The following is a 14,700-nucleotide window of genomic DNA, read 5'->3' as shown; positions in this document are numbered from 1 at the left end:
ACACAAACAGAACCGCGACAACGGGATCTGCTGGGTCACTTCCCCACTGACTCTTTCATAAAACAGGGAAGAACCACCCGTATGCTAAGTTCCTGCCTCACACCGGAAAGAGCGAAGCATGCTGGGAAGTAGACAACGCCTGTGATCAGAAATGTATGCTGGGAACGGCGCTGCAGGCTGAGATAGCATTGGCAAAGCGACCTCAACCAAAGTGACTTTTAAGCTTCCCGTGGTCCCTTAGACTTCGCGTTCAAATGGCTACAGCTGCGTTGTCCGAGAATTAAAGCAGACAGATACCAGGCTAGCACCGCCCTGCTAGCAAAAAAAAAAAAAAAAAAAAAAAAAAAAAAAAAGGAGACCACGCCCTCTCGCGAGAGCAGAACCTACGAGTCCTGCACCGCTCCGAGCTGAAGCCCGTGCGTAATTAGGCAGCTCTGTCACATGACTCAAGCACGGCGCCTGATTGGCTCCAGCCGGGTTACCTAGACAACGGACCTTGAGGCTCTAGGCAGCTCTGCACCAGTAGGTCTCGAGGGCTAGACTGACCGGGTTTGCAGCGAAGGCCGTGCACTCGCTCCCGGGCGGCGACCGAGTCCACGGGCCGCAGATGGGAGCTCAGGGCGCCGAAGATGCGGGCGGTCCGGGCCGAGACGCCGGCGCGGGAGCTCTTCCGGGACGCCGCATTCCCCGCCTCGGACTCCTCGCTCTTTTACAACTTGTCCACGCCTCTGGCCCAGTTTCGGGAGGACATCACATGGAGACGGCCCCAGGTGCAGCGGGGTCTCTCGCATGGGCGGGTGCTGTGTATACGTTTTTTTCACGGAGGTGAACTCCAGGGTTAGCTGGACCTCGCCTTCACGCCTATTCAGAAAAGGTGATAGCCAACCCTGAGAATTCAAATGAGGTAGTTATCTCTAATTCTGGAGGACCGGAGGAGCAATCGAACGGCTTGTCTTTTAGATGTTAATTTGGGGTTTCTACTAAAAATATACTCTTACCCAAAGTCAGGTAGTAGGGAGTTGTTTTGATATGAAGAAGGGATTAGAAGCAGGATTTCCAGCCCTATCCCACCACCTAAGTTTTGTTGGGTGCAATTCAGCCTATTGATCACACTTGGCGTTGCACCTCGCTTATATTTCTTCTAGTAGCTTTTGGCTTTGGGTTAGGAACACCAAAAGGTAGCACGGAACACAGGGAGTGTTGTGCTTAACAATTGGTAAAACCTAAGGGGCTGCTTTTCAGGGCTCCCTTAAATGGTACAGGCAGGTGGAACTCTGTATGGTTAAATAGATAGAAAAGATCTAGTCACCAACCAGTCGTTTCGGGGTCGACTGGTCACTTTATTGCAAATTATTCAATTGCACAGTTTTAGTTGCAGGAGCAAATCTATTTTATTAACCAGGAGCTTCAGGGTGGTGCTGAGTTAAGAGCTGGTACAACAACTGGCTTTATAACAAGCACAGTTCCCACATTCTTGCTTCTATCTAGCCTCCATCCATCTTGGTCAATTGCAGTGTCCACACAGATAATGCAACTCACAGCAATGTTACCCCCTCATAGGCAGAAAGGCTATGGTAGGAGTTGTTTCAGCCTTGGTGCAGCTCAAGTGAATGGATGCTCGGGCCAAGTGCTTTTGTTGGTGTTTTTTAGAAGTAGCTTATCAGCTAAAAGACTACCCCGGGGAACTGCCTGTCCCACTTGCATGTCGTGCTAACCGTGACAACTGGCTGGGCTCCAGTCCTTGTGCAGCCTGAACTGCGTAGCACAGTGGCTCCAAATGAGCATCCTGGCTTTCTTGAGCAGCTCTGAGAGGCAAGGGGGAGAAAGAGCCCAGTTGGCCATACCCTTGGAGTTGAGGGGGTTTGTTTTGTTTTTGTTTTTGTTTTTTTGCTTAAAAAGGAGGTTTCAGAGGATGCACCCAGTCCCACTGCGATTTGATGTGCAGGGGTGGGGTGTGAGGCAGTTGTGTGTGTTGAGTGTGGGGCGTGGCACCCCAGTGGGCTTTGCCTTCTCTGAAGAGGAATGTTGAGTAGGGAGGGGACTTCTGTAAGGGAGAACTGGGAGGAGAGGAAGGGCTGATATTAGGTTATAAAGTGAATAATTTTTTTTTAATGGATTTCATGTGGTGGCACACAGCCATTTGTATGTCTAGTCTGAGGGAATCCAGTGCACTCTTCTGGCCTCTGAGGGCACTACAGGCACATGGAGACCCAGACACAGATTCAAGCAACACACTCACACATAGCATACAAATGGGCTATATGTTTTAGGTGTCAGGAGAGACCTGTGGAGGGTTTTCAATTAAGGAGTGAGTTTTTTGAAACTGCTCTTTGGTTACTAGGACACAGGATAGTATCCTTTTGTTCTTTTCAATACTTACTAATTATATAGTAGCCATGTGAGTGTATCTGTTTGTAATTGTAGCAACAGTAGGATAGTATCCTTTTGTTATTTTCAATACTTACTAATTATATTGTAGCCATGTGAGTGTATCTGTTTGTAATTGTAGCAACAGTAGGATAGTATCCTTTTGTTCTTTTCAACACTTACTGATTATATTGTAGCCATGTGAGTGAATCTATTTGTTATTGTAGCCACAGTAGGAAACAAGACAGAAGAAGAACAGTGGAAAAGAAGCTCACTCCCGGGAGGGAGATGATGGACAGGGCAAGATGGGGGCTGCCCTTTCAGTGGTGCTAGACGTCCATGCTGTTCAGGTTAGCCTGGCCACTGGGCGGATGAGCCTGGCAGTAGACAGCTTTGCGAATACTTCGGAAGGAGTGGCTATTTGAAGTAGAAGCCAAAGCAGGAATCAAGAGTGATTTCTTGGGCTACTGAAATGGCCCTGCTGCCGGGCGGTGGTGGTGCACACCTTTAATCCCAGCACTCTGGGAGGCAGAGGCAGGCGGATTTCTGAGTTTGAGGCCAGCCTGGTCTACAGAGTGAGTTCCAGGACAGCCAGAAACCCTGTCTCGAAAAAACCAAAAATCTAAAAAAACCAAAAAAAAAAAAAAAAGAAAAGAAAAGAAAAGAAAGAAAGAAAGAAAGAAAGAAAGAAAGAAAGAAAGAAAGAAAGAAAGAAAGAAAAAAAGAAATGGCTCTGTGCTGAGCAGGAGGTAAATTATTTACTAACACGCTTAATGACCTAAGTGTCGGACCACATGATGGAAAGAGAAAACCCATTCCGGTAAGTTAGCCTCTGACCTCCATATTCACACTGTTACAGGCAAGCACACATGATTTATAAATAGATGAAAAAGAAAAAGAAAGAATGAGTTCTTGCTTCCTGGCAGAGTGCTAGATGGGCGGTGGTCCTGGGCAGCGCCTGCTTTTCCTCCCTTGTCCAGGTGGAGTTGTGGTGAGAAGCTCGGGAAGAGCACGGTAGCTGGGAGAGGGGGTTCCAGTCCAGCTTGGAAGAGCCACAGGATCTGGAGGGAAGGGTAGAGGAAGGGCCTTGAGCCTTAATGTGAAAATGTGCATGTGAGCACCCTGTCAGGAGGCAGCAACAGGTGAGGTGCAGCAGGCAGTGACGGGAGAGTGCCAGAGGAGTGTGGCATTCGGGAGCGCCCATGCCCTTGAGAGTCTGGGGACAGGCATGAACATTACGGAAGGAGAAGACATGGCTGTTATGTCTGACATCACACAGGTGAAATTGGGGATGATTGACGTACAGGGGATGATTGACTTGAGAGTGAAGGGAAGAGCAAGTAAGATTGGTAATTTCTCCGAGAAGCCGTCAATGAAGGGAGGAGCCTCGGAAGGGACTGCAGTGCTGCTAGCTATTAAAGATGGGAGATTTCTAGCCCACTAGCACGCTGGCATGGGAGGGAGCAGAAGGTGGGCTGGTGGCCAGTGGCTTATATGAAGCAAAAGGGCGGGTTGGTAGCTGAGGTGTTTGGGCAGGGGAGTGAGAAGAGAGAGACAAGGCGGGAGGTATGTGGGGAATTGAACCTGCTAGACACACAGTAGACTTTCTACAGTGCAAAGGGCCCGTTTGATATTTGTCACCATAAATTTATAGAGTAGAGCTGATTTCTAAGCTCATTTAAAAGGATCCTCTGGAATTGAGGTCTTGCCATGGGAGAACGGTAGCAAAGGGAGCAGCTTCCCCTGCCATCTGCGCTGGGAGCTCAGATACCGAGAAGGTGGCTCTAGAGCCTGTCCTGGGTCCGTGCCTCTTAGCTTGAGGAGAGCCATAGGCGTGAGCTAACTCTGGATGGCTTGATTTCAGGAAATTTGTGCCACACCTCAGCTGTTTCCAGATAACCCATGGGAAGGACAGGTGAAGCAAGGGCTGCTGGGGGATTGCTGGTTCCTGTGCGCCTGCGCTGCCCTGCAGAAGAGTCGACACCTCCTGGACCAGGTACAGGCGCCTCAGACTCCTTCCCACTCACTCCTTTCTATGTGCACAGTGCAGGAAGTTCTTCCAAAAGCGGGGCCTTCTGCAGCACATTTGTGTCTGCACAGGTGGTAGGAAAGGTTAGGACACCAAGATAGTGACCCAGGTGCGCCCTGTCCACCAGACCGGAGCCACCCACACATTTGGGACACAAAACCAGGCCAACCCAGCAGGTAGAACGGTCAGCAGAGGCATCTTGTGTCTCTCTTTGGAATTTTTTTTTTTTTACTTGATTGATTTCTTTCTATTTTTATTTTTTCATACATAGATTTTTAAATACCAACAGAGAAAAGATGATTGAAGCTATCTTCTGATATGCAGTGCTGCATAGTTTAGGTCAGCTCACTGCTCAGTGTTTTCTGCTAAGGCAACAGCACTGAGGCGGGTAACCCATGGTGACTCTCTGGTGTCCCGAGCCCGGCTAAGCTTGTCCCTGCTGTTACCTCCCCGCACAGCCTTGTTGGCATCTAACATTTCTGTAAAGGAAGGCACTGATGCCATCGTCATCATAGTTCCTGTGTGTCCTGTGTTGGAGCCAGCACCACCCCGAGTCTCCCTAGTGCAGAGTCTGCCCTTGGCTATTGACGGAAGCAGTGATGGGTGGAGCTGGCCAGTGACTGGCCAGTTCTGGGCACTTGGCTTTGAGAAACAGGAAGAGCTATTAGGCCGGTAGGTTATGAAAGCCAGGTGTGGTGGTACATGCCTTTGGTGGATCTCTGAGTTCAAGGCCAGCCTGGTCTACAGAGTGAGTTCCAGAACAGCTCAAGCTACACTGAGAAACCCTGTCTCTAAAAATCAAACCAAAAAAAAAAAATTGGGTTACTCCTGTCTGCCAACGCTTTGGATTTAGGTCAAATGCTTATTTGGGACAGTAAAACGTTGTTGGCTATAAGCTTTGGGGACATGAGTTATTTATATGAAAATCTGGACTTTGTGTCTAGTGGTTGCGTTTAGTGTGACGGGGACATACAGATGTGACGTCCAATAGAGCAGAGCCCTTTGCACTTAGCAGGTGCTCATAGAGCTGCTGTCAAGGCTACCTACCGGGTTAGGACACTGAGGAGCACTGGTGACGGTGGCTCTCGGGTGGCCCCTCAAGTGTCTGCAGTGCTTCTGTGGAGGCTGCCCCGCTGGGATGCTGAAGACCATGCTGATGCTGACCTCATGCTGTCTGTCTGGCCTCTCCTGTGTGTTAGGTCTTCCCTCCAGGACAGCCAGGCTGGTCTGACCAGAAATACCGAGGCCTCTTCACCTGTCGAATTTGGCAGTTTGGACGCTGGGAGGAAGTGACCATAGATGACCGTCTGCCTTGTCTTGCCGGGAGACTCTGCTTTTCCCGGTGCCAGAGAGAGGATGTGTTCTGGCTTCCCTTACTGGAAAAGGCCTATGCTAAGTATGTATGATACGGAAGTGACAGGGTCATGCAGGCTGGGTGGCCTCAGCACCAGATTGTCTCCAGAGGCCCCTCTCATCTCTCCTGAGCTGCACAGTCCTATACATTCCTCAGGGTCTGGCAGCCATTCCTGTGGTCCTGGCACGGACACTCTGCTTTTAGGACTATGACTTGTCCTCCCTGCCCACTCACTCCCTTCCCGTATTTCCCAGCACTCCACACAAAGGTCCTCTCATTCCTCAGGCCCAGTGCAAAGATGCCCTCATATGTGTTTCCAGACAGTCTGCACTAATAGTCTGTTGCCCCGTTGCAGGGGAGCAGGGAGCCTGGTGTGGAACAGCCCTTGCTTGCTCCAGCCCTGCTCTCCTGACAGTCCCTTCCACGTGGGGTGTGCATCTTGCTGCACCTGCTGGGCAGGTGTCTGAGCAGAGGACTCAGAAGGCTGGCAAATGTCAGAGTTGGGACCATGGGGTTGGAGCTTCAGTGGAGCCTCTTTGCCCCTTTGCTCCTTTGCTGCCCACACTAGAGGAAGGATAGGTCTGAACCTGGGCAGAAAACAGGGGTTGCAAAACCTGTCAACAGGTGCTGACATTTATAGGCGGGCGAAGATGTGACACAAAGCGGAGAGGTGATCCAGGTGCCGTGAGGAGTGGGTTGGATACTTCAGGGTGTGATGGATTGTGGGAATAGGAGGGAAGAAGCTCCCAGGGGCAAGAGCATACACCTGTGCTTATTGCTTCCCCAGGGTCCATGGATCCTATGAGCACCTGTGGGCAGGGCAGGTGGCAGATGCCCTGGTGGATCTCACTGGAGGCCTGGCAGAAAGGTGGAGCCTGAAGGACGTCGTGAAAGCCAGCGGCCAGCAGGACAGGCCCAGCGCTGGGGAGCACAGAACCTGTCGGCAGCTGCTCCGCCTGAAGGACCAGTGTCTCATCAGCTGCTCTGTGCTTAGCCCCAGAGCAGGTACAGCTATGGCTCAGCTCCTCCACGTTAGCTTGTCACAGAGAAGGAGATCAGTCCTTGAGAGGCTGTCTCGGCTTTGTGTCCTCCTGTTATCCCTCCTCCAGAGACAGGTGACCCTCGTTCTCCTAGACTAGTCCTTTCTCGTAGGGAAGGCAGGGCCGACATCGCGTCCCCTGCTGCACACAGGCAGCTTAGAAGCAGTAGCAAGAACAGCATCTGAATTGACCACACCATCATCTGTGCCCCAGCTGCTCACCAAGCAAAGTCCAAAGCCATTTTATCTTACTGACATATTAAGGGAAAGTTTGTGTACAAAATAAAGAAAAGAAAAGAAAAGCTCACCCGAACAGAACTACTGTAAATCACTTAGAACCTTTTAGTGTATGTCTGGAGTTGTTTCCTGAATGTATGCAACGCAGCCTTTTCTGGTTTTGTCGTATACCACTTTTACATAAATTGCAATCTCTCCCTCCACTGCTGGACCTGCTGTGGTTTTCTTGATCCTCCAGTAATGTTAGATAGTTCAGATCTTTTTTTTTCCCCTGCATTTTGTTTTGTTGTTGTTGTTGTTGTTGTTGTTGTTTTGGGTTTTGGTGGTGTTTTTTTTTTTTCTTGAGTTTTAGACTTGCTTAGAACTTAAGTAGTGGAGTGTTGAGACCATTGTCACTTATTACATGTCTGGCCATATCTTTCTATATACATTTTTATGCTATAGCTTAGGTTCAGAAATAGTGTTAGGAGACGGTTCAGTCAGTAAAGTGTGTACTGCACAACATGAGGACATAAGTCGGACATTTAGCACCCCGGTAAAAAGCCAGGCATGGCAGTGCATACATGGAATTCCAGCTCTGAGGAGGTGGAGATGGGAGGGTGCCTGAGGCTTGCTGAGAGACCCGCCTCAAAAATAACATGGGCAGCTCCTGAGGCCCTACACCACGTCTATCTTCTGGCCTGCACACACATGTGTATGTGCCCCTACCTCACATACCTACATGTAAACACAAAGAATAAGATATGAACATCAAAATAATCCAAAACTTATTGGTAATCATCCTGGCTAGACCAACGACTAAGAGTTGACAAAGCCCTGGTGTGTGATCCTCAGACAGATCCTGGGATTCAAGGGGAGGACAGGGTGTGTTCACTACTGGCCATCAGCTCCACCCAGCCTCCCTCCTGAGGGTGGGAGCTGGCCATTGGCCATCAGACCCTGTTGGTGTTGTCAGTCCCAGAGTGTGAGGAAGCTGATTCTTGACACTTTGAGTCTTGGAGAACTTTCTCTGGCAAAGAGCTTCTGGGACCCACTGAAGTGTCAAGGGCTGGGACTGAAAGGGACACCAAGAATGGTAGCTGCAGAGTCCTTGGGACTCGAGCTGTGCCCGCATAGGCCTTCCTGCCCTCTTTCTGGCTTCTACCCTCCTGGGATAGCACTGTTCTTCTCTTCCACGGCAGGGCAGGGCCCTTTGTTCTGTGGTCTCTGGCCAGGTGGAATTCCTCTTGGCCTCCAGTCCTCAACATGACAGTAAGATGGTTTCATGCTTGAGAGCTGGCCCTGCACTGACCACTGCCCATGGTGAGAACTGAGGCCCAGAGCAAGGAACACTGTGTGCGGCATCGGTCCCTGGTGGCAGGGAGCCAGGGCCTGGCTGTTAGCCCTCATGGCACAGCATGCCGGTGAGCACAGCATGCCGGTGAGCACTGTATGCCGGTGAGCACAGCATGCCGGTGAGCACAGCATTCCGGTGAGCACTGCACCGGTGAGCACTGCATGCCGGTGAGCACAGCATGTAGCTGCCCTATGTTTAGGGACAGAGCTCCTCAGCGCTATGGAGACCTGGAGCATCTTCCACGAGCAAGAAAGCAGGAGTCTGTGTGTCCTGTTCAGGTTGGGGACACGGTGATGCTGGTCTTGCACACGACTGGGCTGTTCTCACAGGTGCCAGGGAGCTCGGGGAATTCCATGCCTTCATCATCTCAGATCTGCAGGAGCTCAGGAGTCTCACTGGCCAGGGTATCCTCCTGCTGCGAATTCACAACCCCTGGGGCCGACGGTGTTGGCAGGGCCTCTGGAGAGAGGGGTAAGTACCAGGAGCGGGCTGCGTGTGGGAGGCAGGGTTGGTACCCCGGGGCATCCATGCTTGGCTCATCACTGGGGCATGTCCAGCTGCTGGGATGGTGCTTGCCCTTCCTGCAGCAAAGCTCACTCTGGACCTTGGTGTCCCAAGGTGCTTGCTTTTTCTAAGCCTTGGAAGAAGTAGGATCATGCCATTTTTTTTTAATGGGGTTTTCCCTTAGGTACCTATGGGATAGGGAATGCCTGGCCAGGCTTTTGGTTGAGTGGAGAGGGGTTTGAGGGTGACCTGCAGCTAAAGTCCTCAGCTCAGTTTTAAGACCCAACTAAGCCAGGGTCCCCTTGAGGCCTGGGAGCATTGAGACTCTTGGATACCAACTACCCTCTGAGCACAGGCTAGGTCTGGGGCCGTCAAACTGAGCAGCACACCATTCAGCATGCTAGCTCCCTGAGAGGCCAGTGGGTCAGACTCAGCAGCTCCTTTGAGGTGTGGGGTCCCTCTGGGACAGAGAGGCTCTGAGGGACAGCCAGCACATAGAAAGCACCTTCTATAGGACACTTAGCAAAGAAGTTTATTGTGCAGCGTGTGGCCAAAACTCGAGGCCCTCCACCCCCACCCCAGGGTCCCACCGCCTTATTTGCTGGTTGATAATCCATCTTTAGCTTGCACTAAAATGAGATTTCCTGCAGAGGTGAAGGGTGGAGCCAGGTGGAGCCAGCTAAGGAGTCGGAGCTGCTGGCCCAGCTCCAGGAAGGAGAGTTCTGGGTGGAGGAAGAGGAGTTCCTCAGGGAGTTCGATGAGGTCACCATCGGCTACCCAGTCACTGAGGCTGGCCACCTACAGAGTCTCTACACAGGTAGGCCGCCAGCAGGAGTGGCCTCTCCTCTATGAAGCCAGGAGCCTTTATTATAGAAAGGCTCATAGAGGAGAGAGGCTGGCCCACCATGGATGGGTACAGTCCTGCCTGTGACCGACCGACTGGGGTTTTGGAGGAGGGGAGCGGGTGTGATTCTCAGACGGTATGCTCACCTCGGCCTGCGGCTACAGCAGAGCCAGCGGGTCCTCTCGGAGCTGACATGCGTGCTCTCCCACTCACTAGAGAAGGTGCTGTGCCATACGCGGACACTGCCTGGTGCCTGGGTGACAGGGCAGTCAGCAGGAGGCTGTCGGAACAACAGTGGCTTTCCCTGCAACCCCAAGTTCTGGTTACGGCTCCTGGACCCCAGCGAGGTGTGTGTAGCCGTCCTTCAGAGACCCCGGAGGCACTCGGTGGGCCAGGCGCGGGCACTGGTGGGCGCAAGTCCTGCCCCAGCGACCCTTCCAGGCAAAGACTACCAGGCTGTGGGCCTGCACATCTGGAAGGTAACGCCATCTGCTGCTCCTGCAGTGGAAAGTTATGCAGACATATTGGAGGCTTAAGTCCCAGGAGCTCCCACCCCTGGCTATCGATTCCTTTCCCATGTTCTCTGGCGTCAGACGCCTCTGATACAGCAACAGAAGCAGCTAATTCAAAGTCTGCCCGCCCCACCGCAGAGGTGGAGGCTAGCTTCATCTCTACAGTCCCATCTTCCAGAGGAAAGAGTTTTACCATCATGCTAGGCTGCTGCTTGCCCTGTGTACTCCCCCAGCTGCCTTCCTGATTCCCCCATTACAGCCTGGACGTGTATAGGGTTATTTAATGGTCAGTCTGAGATATTTGGACAGTTTTACAAACAAATATCTATTTCCTAGAACAGGTAGGTCAGGGATTGCTCTTGCTTACTCAGTGGCTATATTTTCATCTTGTGTATCTTGGTACCATGTGACAACTCACACCACTGTTCATTGTCCCTTTGTGAGCGTGGCCTATGTCATGGTCCTTTCCTCTTGCAAAAAAAGTTACTGGAAAGTACCTTCTTCAGCATTCCCTAGGCTGTACTGGTCATGGGCCTTTTTGAACATGGTTCTAGATTTGTCTATTTTGCCCCTCTGAAGGAAGCCCTAGGTCTTTGGCATCTTCACCTAGCTCGAGGGGATGGATGCTGTGGGCTGTCTATAGGCTTAGATTTGTCAGAAGTCTCCGGGAGCTTTGGCTGAGCAGGGAGGCAGAAGCCCAGTGCATGGGGGTGACTCTCCTCAGCCTCCTGCCTCCATCCATGCAGGTAGAGAAACGGAAGATCAGCCTGCCCAGAGTCCTGTCTGCACCCCCAGTGGCTGGCACTGCATGCCATGCATATGATCGTGAGATCCACTTGCATTGTGAGCTCTCTCCAGGCTACTACCTGGCTGTCCCTAGCACCTTCCTGAAGGATGTGCCAGGGCAGTTCCTGCTCAGAGTCTTCTCCACTGGGAAGATCTCCCTCAGGTGAGGAGCCAGTGCTGGCTGGGCCACCTCCAACTGTGCTAGGTCTGGGAAGAGCAAGGGTGTGCTCAGTGCCAGGGTGGGCCTTGGGCCGTCCCTTGGGCAGGCTGCCAGTGCCTTCTGTGTGTATCCTGACAGCGCCGTCAGGCTGGCCAGCAAGGGCGCATCACCTGGAACAGCTCTGCCTGCAGGCGAGTGGGAGACTGTGCACTTGCGAGGCTGCTGGAGAGCTGGCCAGACAGCCGGGGGCAGCAGGAACTTTGCCTCTTATCCCTGCAATCCCTGCCTCCCCTTCTCCGTTCCTGAGGGTGCTGGTCCCCGCTACATCCGTATCACCCTGCAGCAACACTGCCGACTCAGTGACAGCCAGCTCCACCCTATTGGCTTCCATGTCTTTCAGGTGAGTTAGGTTCGAGGGGAGGCCTGTGACTGTGACACAGAGGCTGGCTTCTATCATTTGGGCCTGGTGGTCCAGCTGGCTGGCCTCACGAGAGACTCACTTGCATTGTTTCACAAAGACTATTCACTGGGGTCATTTGGGGTAGCTCACCTCCCTCCAAGTACCCTGTCTGAGGTCATTCCATCCATGCATGCCTCCTATCCCTCACCTGGGCTCTTCTCCAGGGCTTCTGAGGCAGAAGCCCAGCCTCTCCTTGAGGTGGGTGTGGCCCTGGCAGTTACTGGAGAGGCCTCACTCACTCACACCACATGGAGCAGTCACCATGGGCAGTCTCACAGCCCCTCCTTCCCATGCCACTCTGGAGCTGTTCTGTAATGGAATCGGGTAGAGCTGGGCAGAGTGTGGGCTTCTGTTGGAAAGGGCTATAGACTCCAGGACAAGCTAGCAAGGAGAGACCTGTACTTGGCCACTGCCAGTAGCAGGACAGCTTGGTGGTCAGGTGCTACAGCCACAGTCAACAAGCCCAGAAGATTCCGGATACTTGGATGGTTGAGGCAAAGCTCTTGTGAGTCTGGCTCAGGACTTGAAGACGTGTGCTCTGGGAACTGTACTTTGAGGCTGCCAGCCAGGGGCAGCCATAGGTAATGGAGGAGAGACCACACTAAGGAGCCTCAGCATGGGGCTTCTGTGATGGCCCGGGAGCTTGCTTACACTGGTTTCCCTGCCAGGCGGGCTGTGGATGGGGAGGGTTCAGTGAGTCTCAGGTCTCCCCAGGGTGCTCTTCACCACTTCTGCCTCACAGCCAGCAGGCGGGGAGCACACTGATCAAAGTTTCAGCTGGAGAAGTGGGAGAGGAGAGAGAAGTGCTGCTAGAGGTCAAGGGTCATGGGCTGCAGACTTCGTAGTGACAATGAGGCTTCCCATCCGTGAAGCCGTGCCCACTTTGGGCCACATCACCGTGAGCCTCGGCAGAGGGTGTGTCAGGCTACAGCGGGGTTCGCAGTTCTGGGAGGAGGCATGTATACCTGGAATGCAGGTGACATGGCCGGGAGAGACCAGGAGTTTTTCATTAAGAAAGTTCCGTTGAGGATGTCGGTACATCCCAGAAAGTTGGACTCCTCGAATCACGGAGGTCACCTGGAACTCCAAATAGAGTGCCCTTGCCCAGGGCCCATCCAGTACTCTTGAGCACTTTTGTGTTAGTGTGTGTAAAACTGACCACTGAAGTGGGATGTTCTTCAGGGCTGCGTACCACTGCAGGGCCCTGACCCTGGTGACCTGGCCCAGTGGCTCTTCTCCTTAGCGCAGTGGTTCCATAGGTCAAGGACTGAGAAGGTCAGGTGTACCAGCTGGGTCAGGGCAGTGTTCTCCGCTGCTGCTGTGCCGAATGAGAGCAAGCCATGCCACCCTGTACGGGCCTCCATGCCGGTCCCACTGTTGCTCAGGTTCCAGCAGATGGGGAGAACCAGGACGCATGTTCACTGCTGCTCCAGGAGCCACTGCTAAGCTGTGTGCCACATTGCTATGCCCAGGAAGTGAGCCGCCTCTGCCTCCTTTCTGCGGGGAACTACAGGATTGTTCCCTCCACCTACCTGCCAGATACAGAGGGTACCTTCACAGTGACCATAGCAACCAGAATAGACAGGTAGGTCTCCAGGCCTTGGAGGCCAGCAGGGGTCAGCGTCCCCAGCATTGTAACTCTTTCTTCCATATGAGCCTTGTGCTTGGCCTGCATGTCCAGGCTCCTGCCTTTCTAGCAAAGCCAAGAGGTAGGCCTGTGGGCTTTGAGACTCCTGCTGGTCTAAGCCTGGGGGTAGGGCCTGGGTCTGGTGGGAGGTCTGTAAGGCAGTTTTGGGAGATGACCAGACATTCTCTCCACAGGCAGTCCATTCACAGCCAGGAGATGCTGGGCCAGCTGCTGCAGGAGGTTTGTATGCGGCACCCTTGCTTGCTTGGCTTTCCTGTCCACGTCCGCTTGGCGGGCTGGGTCTTCATTCCCTCACCCTCCTCCCAGGAGCCTTGCTGTAAGTGGCCTCTGGGATAAATGGTGCTGTGACACCCTCATAAAGAGCCACCCGATAGCCCTGGGAGCTGGGCTGTGTCATTCTCAGGTGGTGTTTGGAAGGACAGTGGGGAGCAGAGGGCAGGACCCAACCGTCCCTTCTCCCCTGCAGGTCTCCTTCATGGCAGTGATGAAAGCCTGACACAAGAACCTGGTGCTGGCCGTGGCCAGAGTGGCAGCTACCCCTGCGCCCAGCATCCAGGCGCATCCCCAGCTAGTCCGGAGCCAGGCTTCTCGGCAGCTCTGGGGGCTGGCTGTGGATCTTGGGGCTAAAATAGGGTGCTTTGTCTTGTGCTGAAGACATCTCGGGGTCCAGTGGGTGCTGCAGGGTGGGGCTTGGACTCCCCAGTGGTGTCTTCATTCCTCAGTGGAGGCCAGGAGATTCCTGGGTCTCGGGTTTGCTGTGGAAGAAGGCTTTGCAGAAGCCACATCCCCTTCTTGACTTTGGAAGCCTTACACCAGGCAGGCAGATTGTGACAAATGCTAAAAACTATTTATTACTTGAAATATTTTTGGAATGTGACTTTGTAAATAAACATGAATAATTTATGAATTGGTCTTCTTCCAAAAAGCCCAAGGCCAAATTAACATTTTAGTAGCCAGCTGCAACTGGATGGGTGCCAGGATGGGTGCTGAGAGGGATGCAGGACGGGTGAGGGCGGCCCGGGCTCTGGGAGAGGCAGGATGGGAAACAAGATCCTGGCAGTGACAGTTTTGCCATCCTATTTGGCCTTCCTGAACTGCAGTCTCACGGGGACTGTGACATTGAATCTCAGTGATGTGCTAAGGGTATCTATCAATCATTTCTATAAATCAGTCCCAGTTAGGCGGTTGGCATCAGCGTGACTGCAGTGGGTAGGTCTCCTCCGCTTGCACAAGCTGACCTTTGCTGGACTGTTAGTGCCACTCTTGTGTCCTACTGTGACAGGCCTGTCAGATGTCTGAATGGCCCCCTGCCCAGTACACAGCCATGGAGGAGAGGTTTACAGTTTCTGGGTGCCTGTGGTCACACTGATGTGGGCAGCAAGGGTGACCTCTGCATTGAGGTGCCACCTTCTCCATCCACGACT

At 52.7% G+C, this 14,700-nt stretch overlaps 1 protein-coding gene across 1 annotated transcript; it reads left to right on the top strand.

Annotated features, from left to right (window-relative positions):
- Window positions 1–444: 444 nt before the first annotated feature.
- Window positions 445–14,179, top strand: Capn10 (calpain 10). The gene is made up of 12 exons (XM_052192829.1): window positions 445–770; window positions 4,232–4,363; window positions 5,596–5,792; window positions 6,538–6,755; window positions 8,692–8,833; window positions 9,517–9,683; window positions 9,927–10,189; window positions 10,969–11,171; window positions 11,307–11,568; window positions 13,014–13,213; window positions 13,450–13,495; window positions 13,743–14,179. Exons 1-12 carry the CDS (start codon window positions 630–632, stop codon window positions 13,770–13,772), a joined length of 2,001 nt encoding a protein of 666 aa, XP_052048789.1. The 5' UTR covers window positions 445–629; the 3' UTR covers window positions 13,773–14,179.
- Window positions 14,180–14,700: the final 521 nt, after the last annotated feature.

The sequence above is a fragment of the Apodemus sylvaticus genome, chromosome 9 (assembly GCF_947179515.1).
Source record: "Apodemus sylvaticus chromosome 9, mApoSyl1.1, whole genome shotgun sequence".
In the NCBI taxonomy this organism is placed as follows: domain Eukaryota; kingdom Metazoa; phylum Chordata; class Mammalia; order Rodentia; family Muridae; genus Apodemus; species Apodemus sylvaticus.
The sequence above is the reverse complement of the archived record's forward strand: the minus strand, read 5'-3'. Positions and strand labels throughout refer to the sequence as shown.

What these genes read in the sequence shown, in the direction of transcription:
- Capn10 (XM_052192829.1), top strand. Translation starts at nt 630, where the DNA reads ATGCGGGCGGTCCGGGCCGAGACGCCGGCGCGGGAGCTCTTCCGGGAC. An exon ending in TGGGCCTGCACATCTGGAAG is followed by an intron (nt 10,190 to 10,968) that starts GTAACGCCATCT and finishes CCATCCATGCAG; the next exon opens with GTAGAGAAACGGAAGATCAG. An exon ending in TGGGCCAGCTGCTGCAGGAG is followed by an intron (nt 13,496 to 13,742) that starts GTTTGTATGCGG and finishes TCTCCCCTGCAG; the next exon opens with GTCTCCTTCATGGCAGTGAT.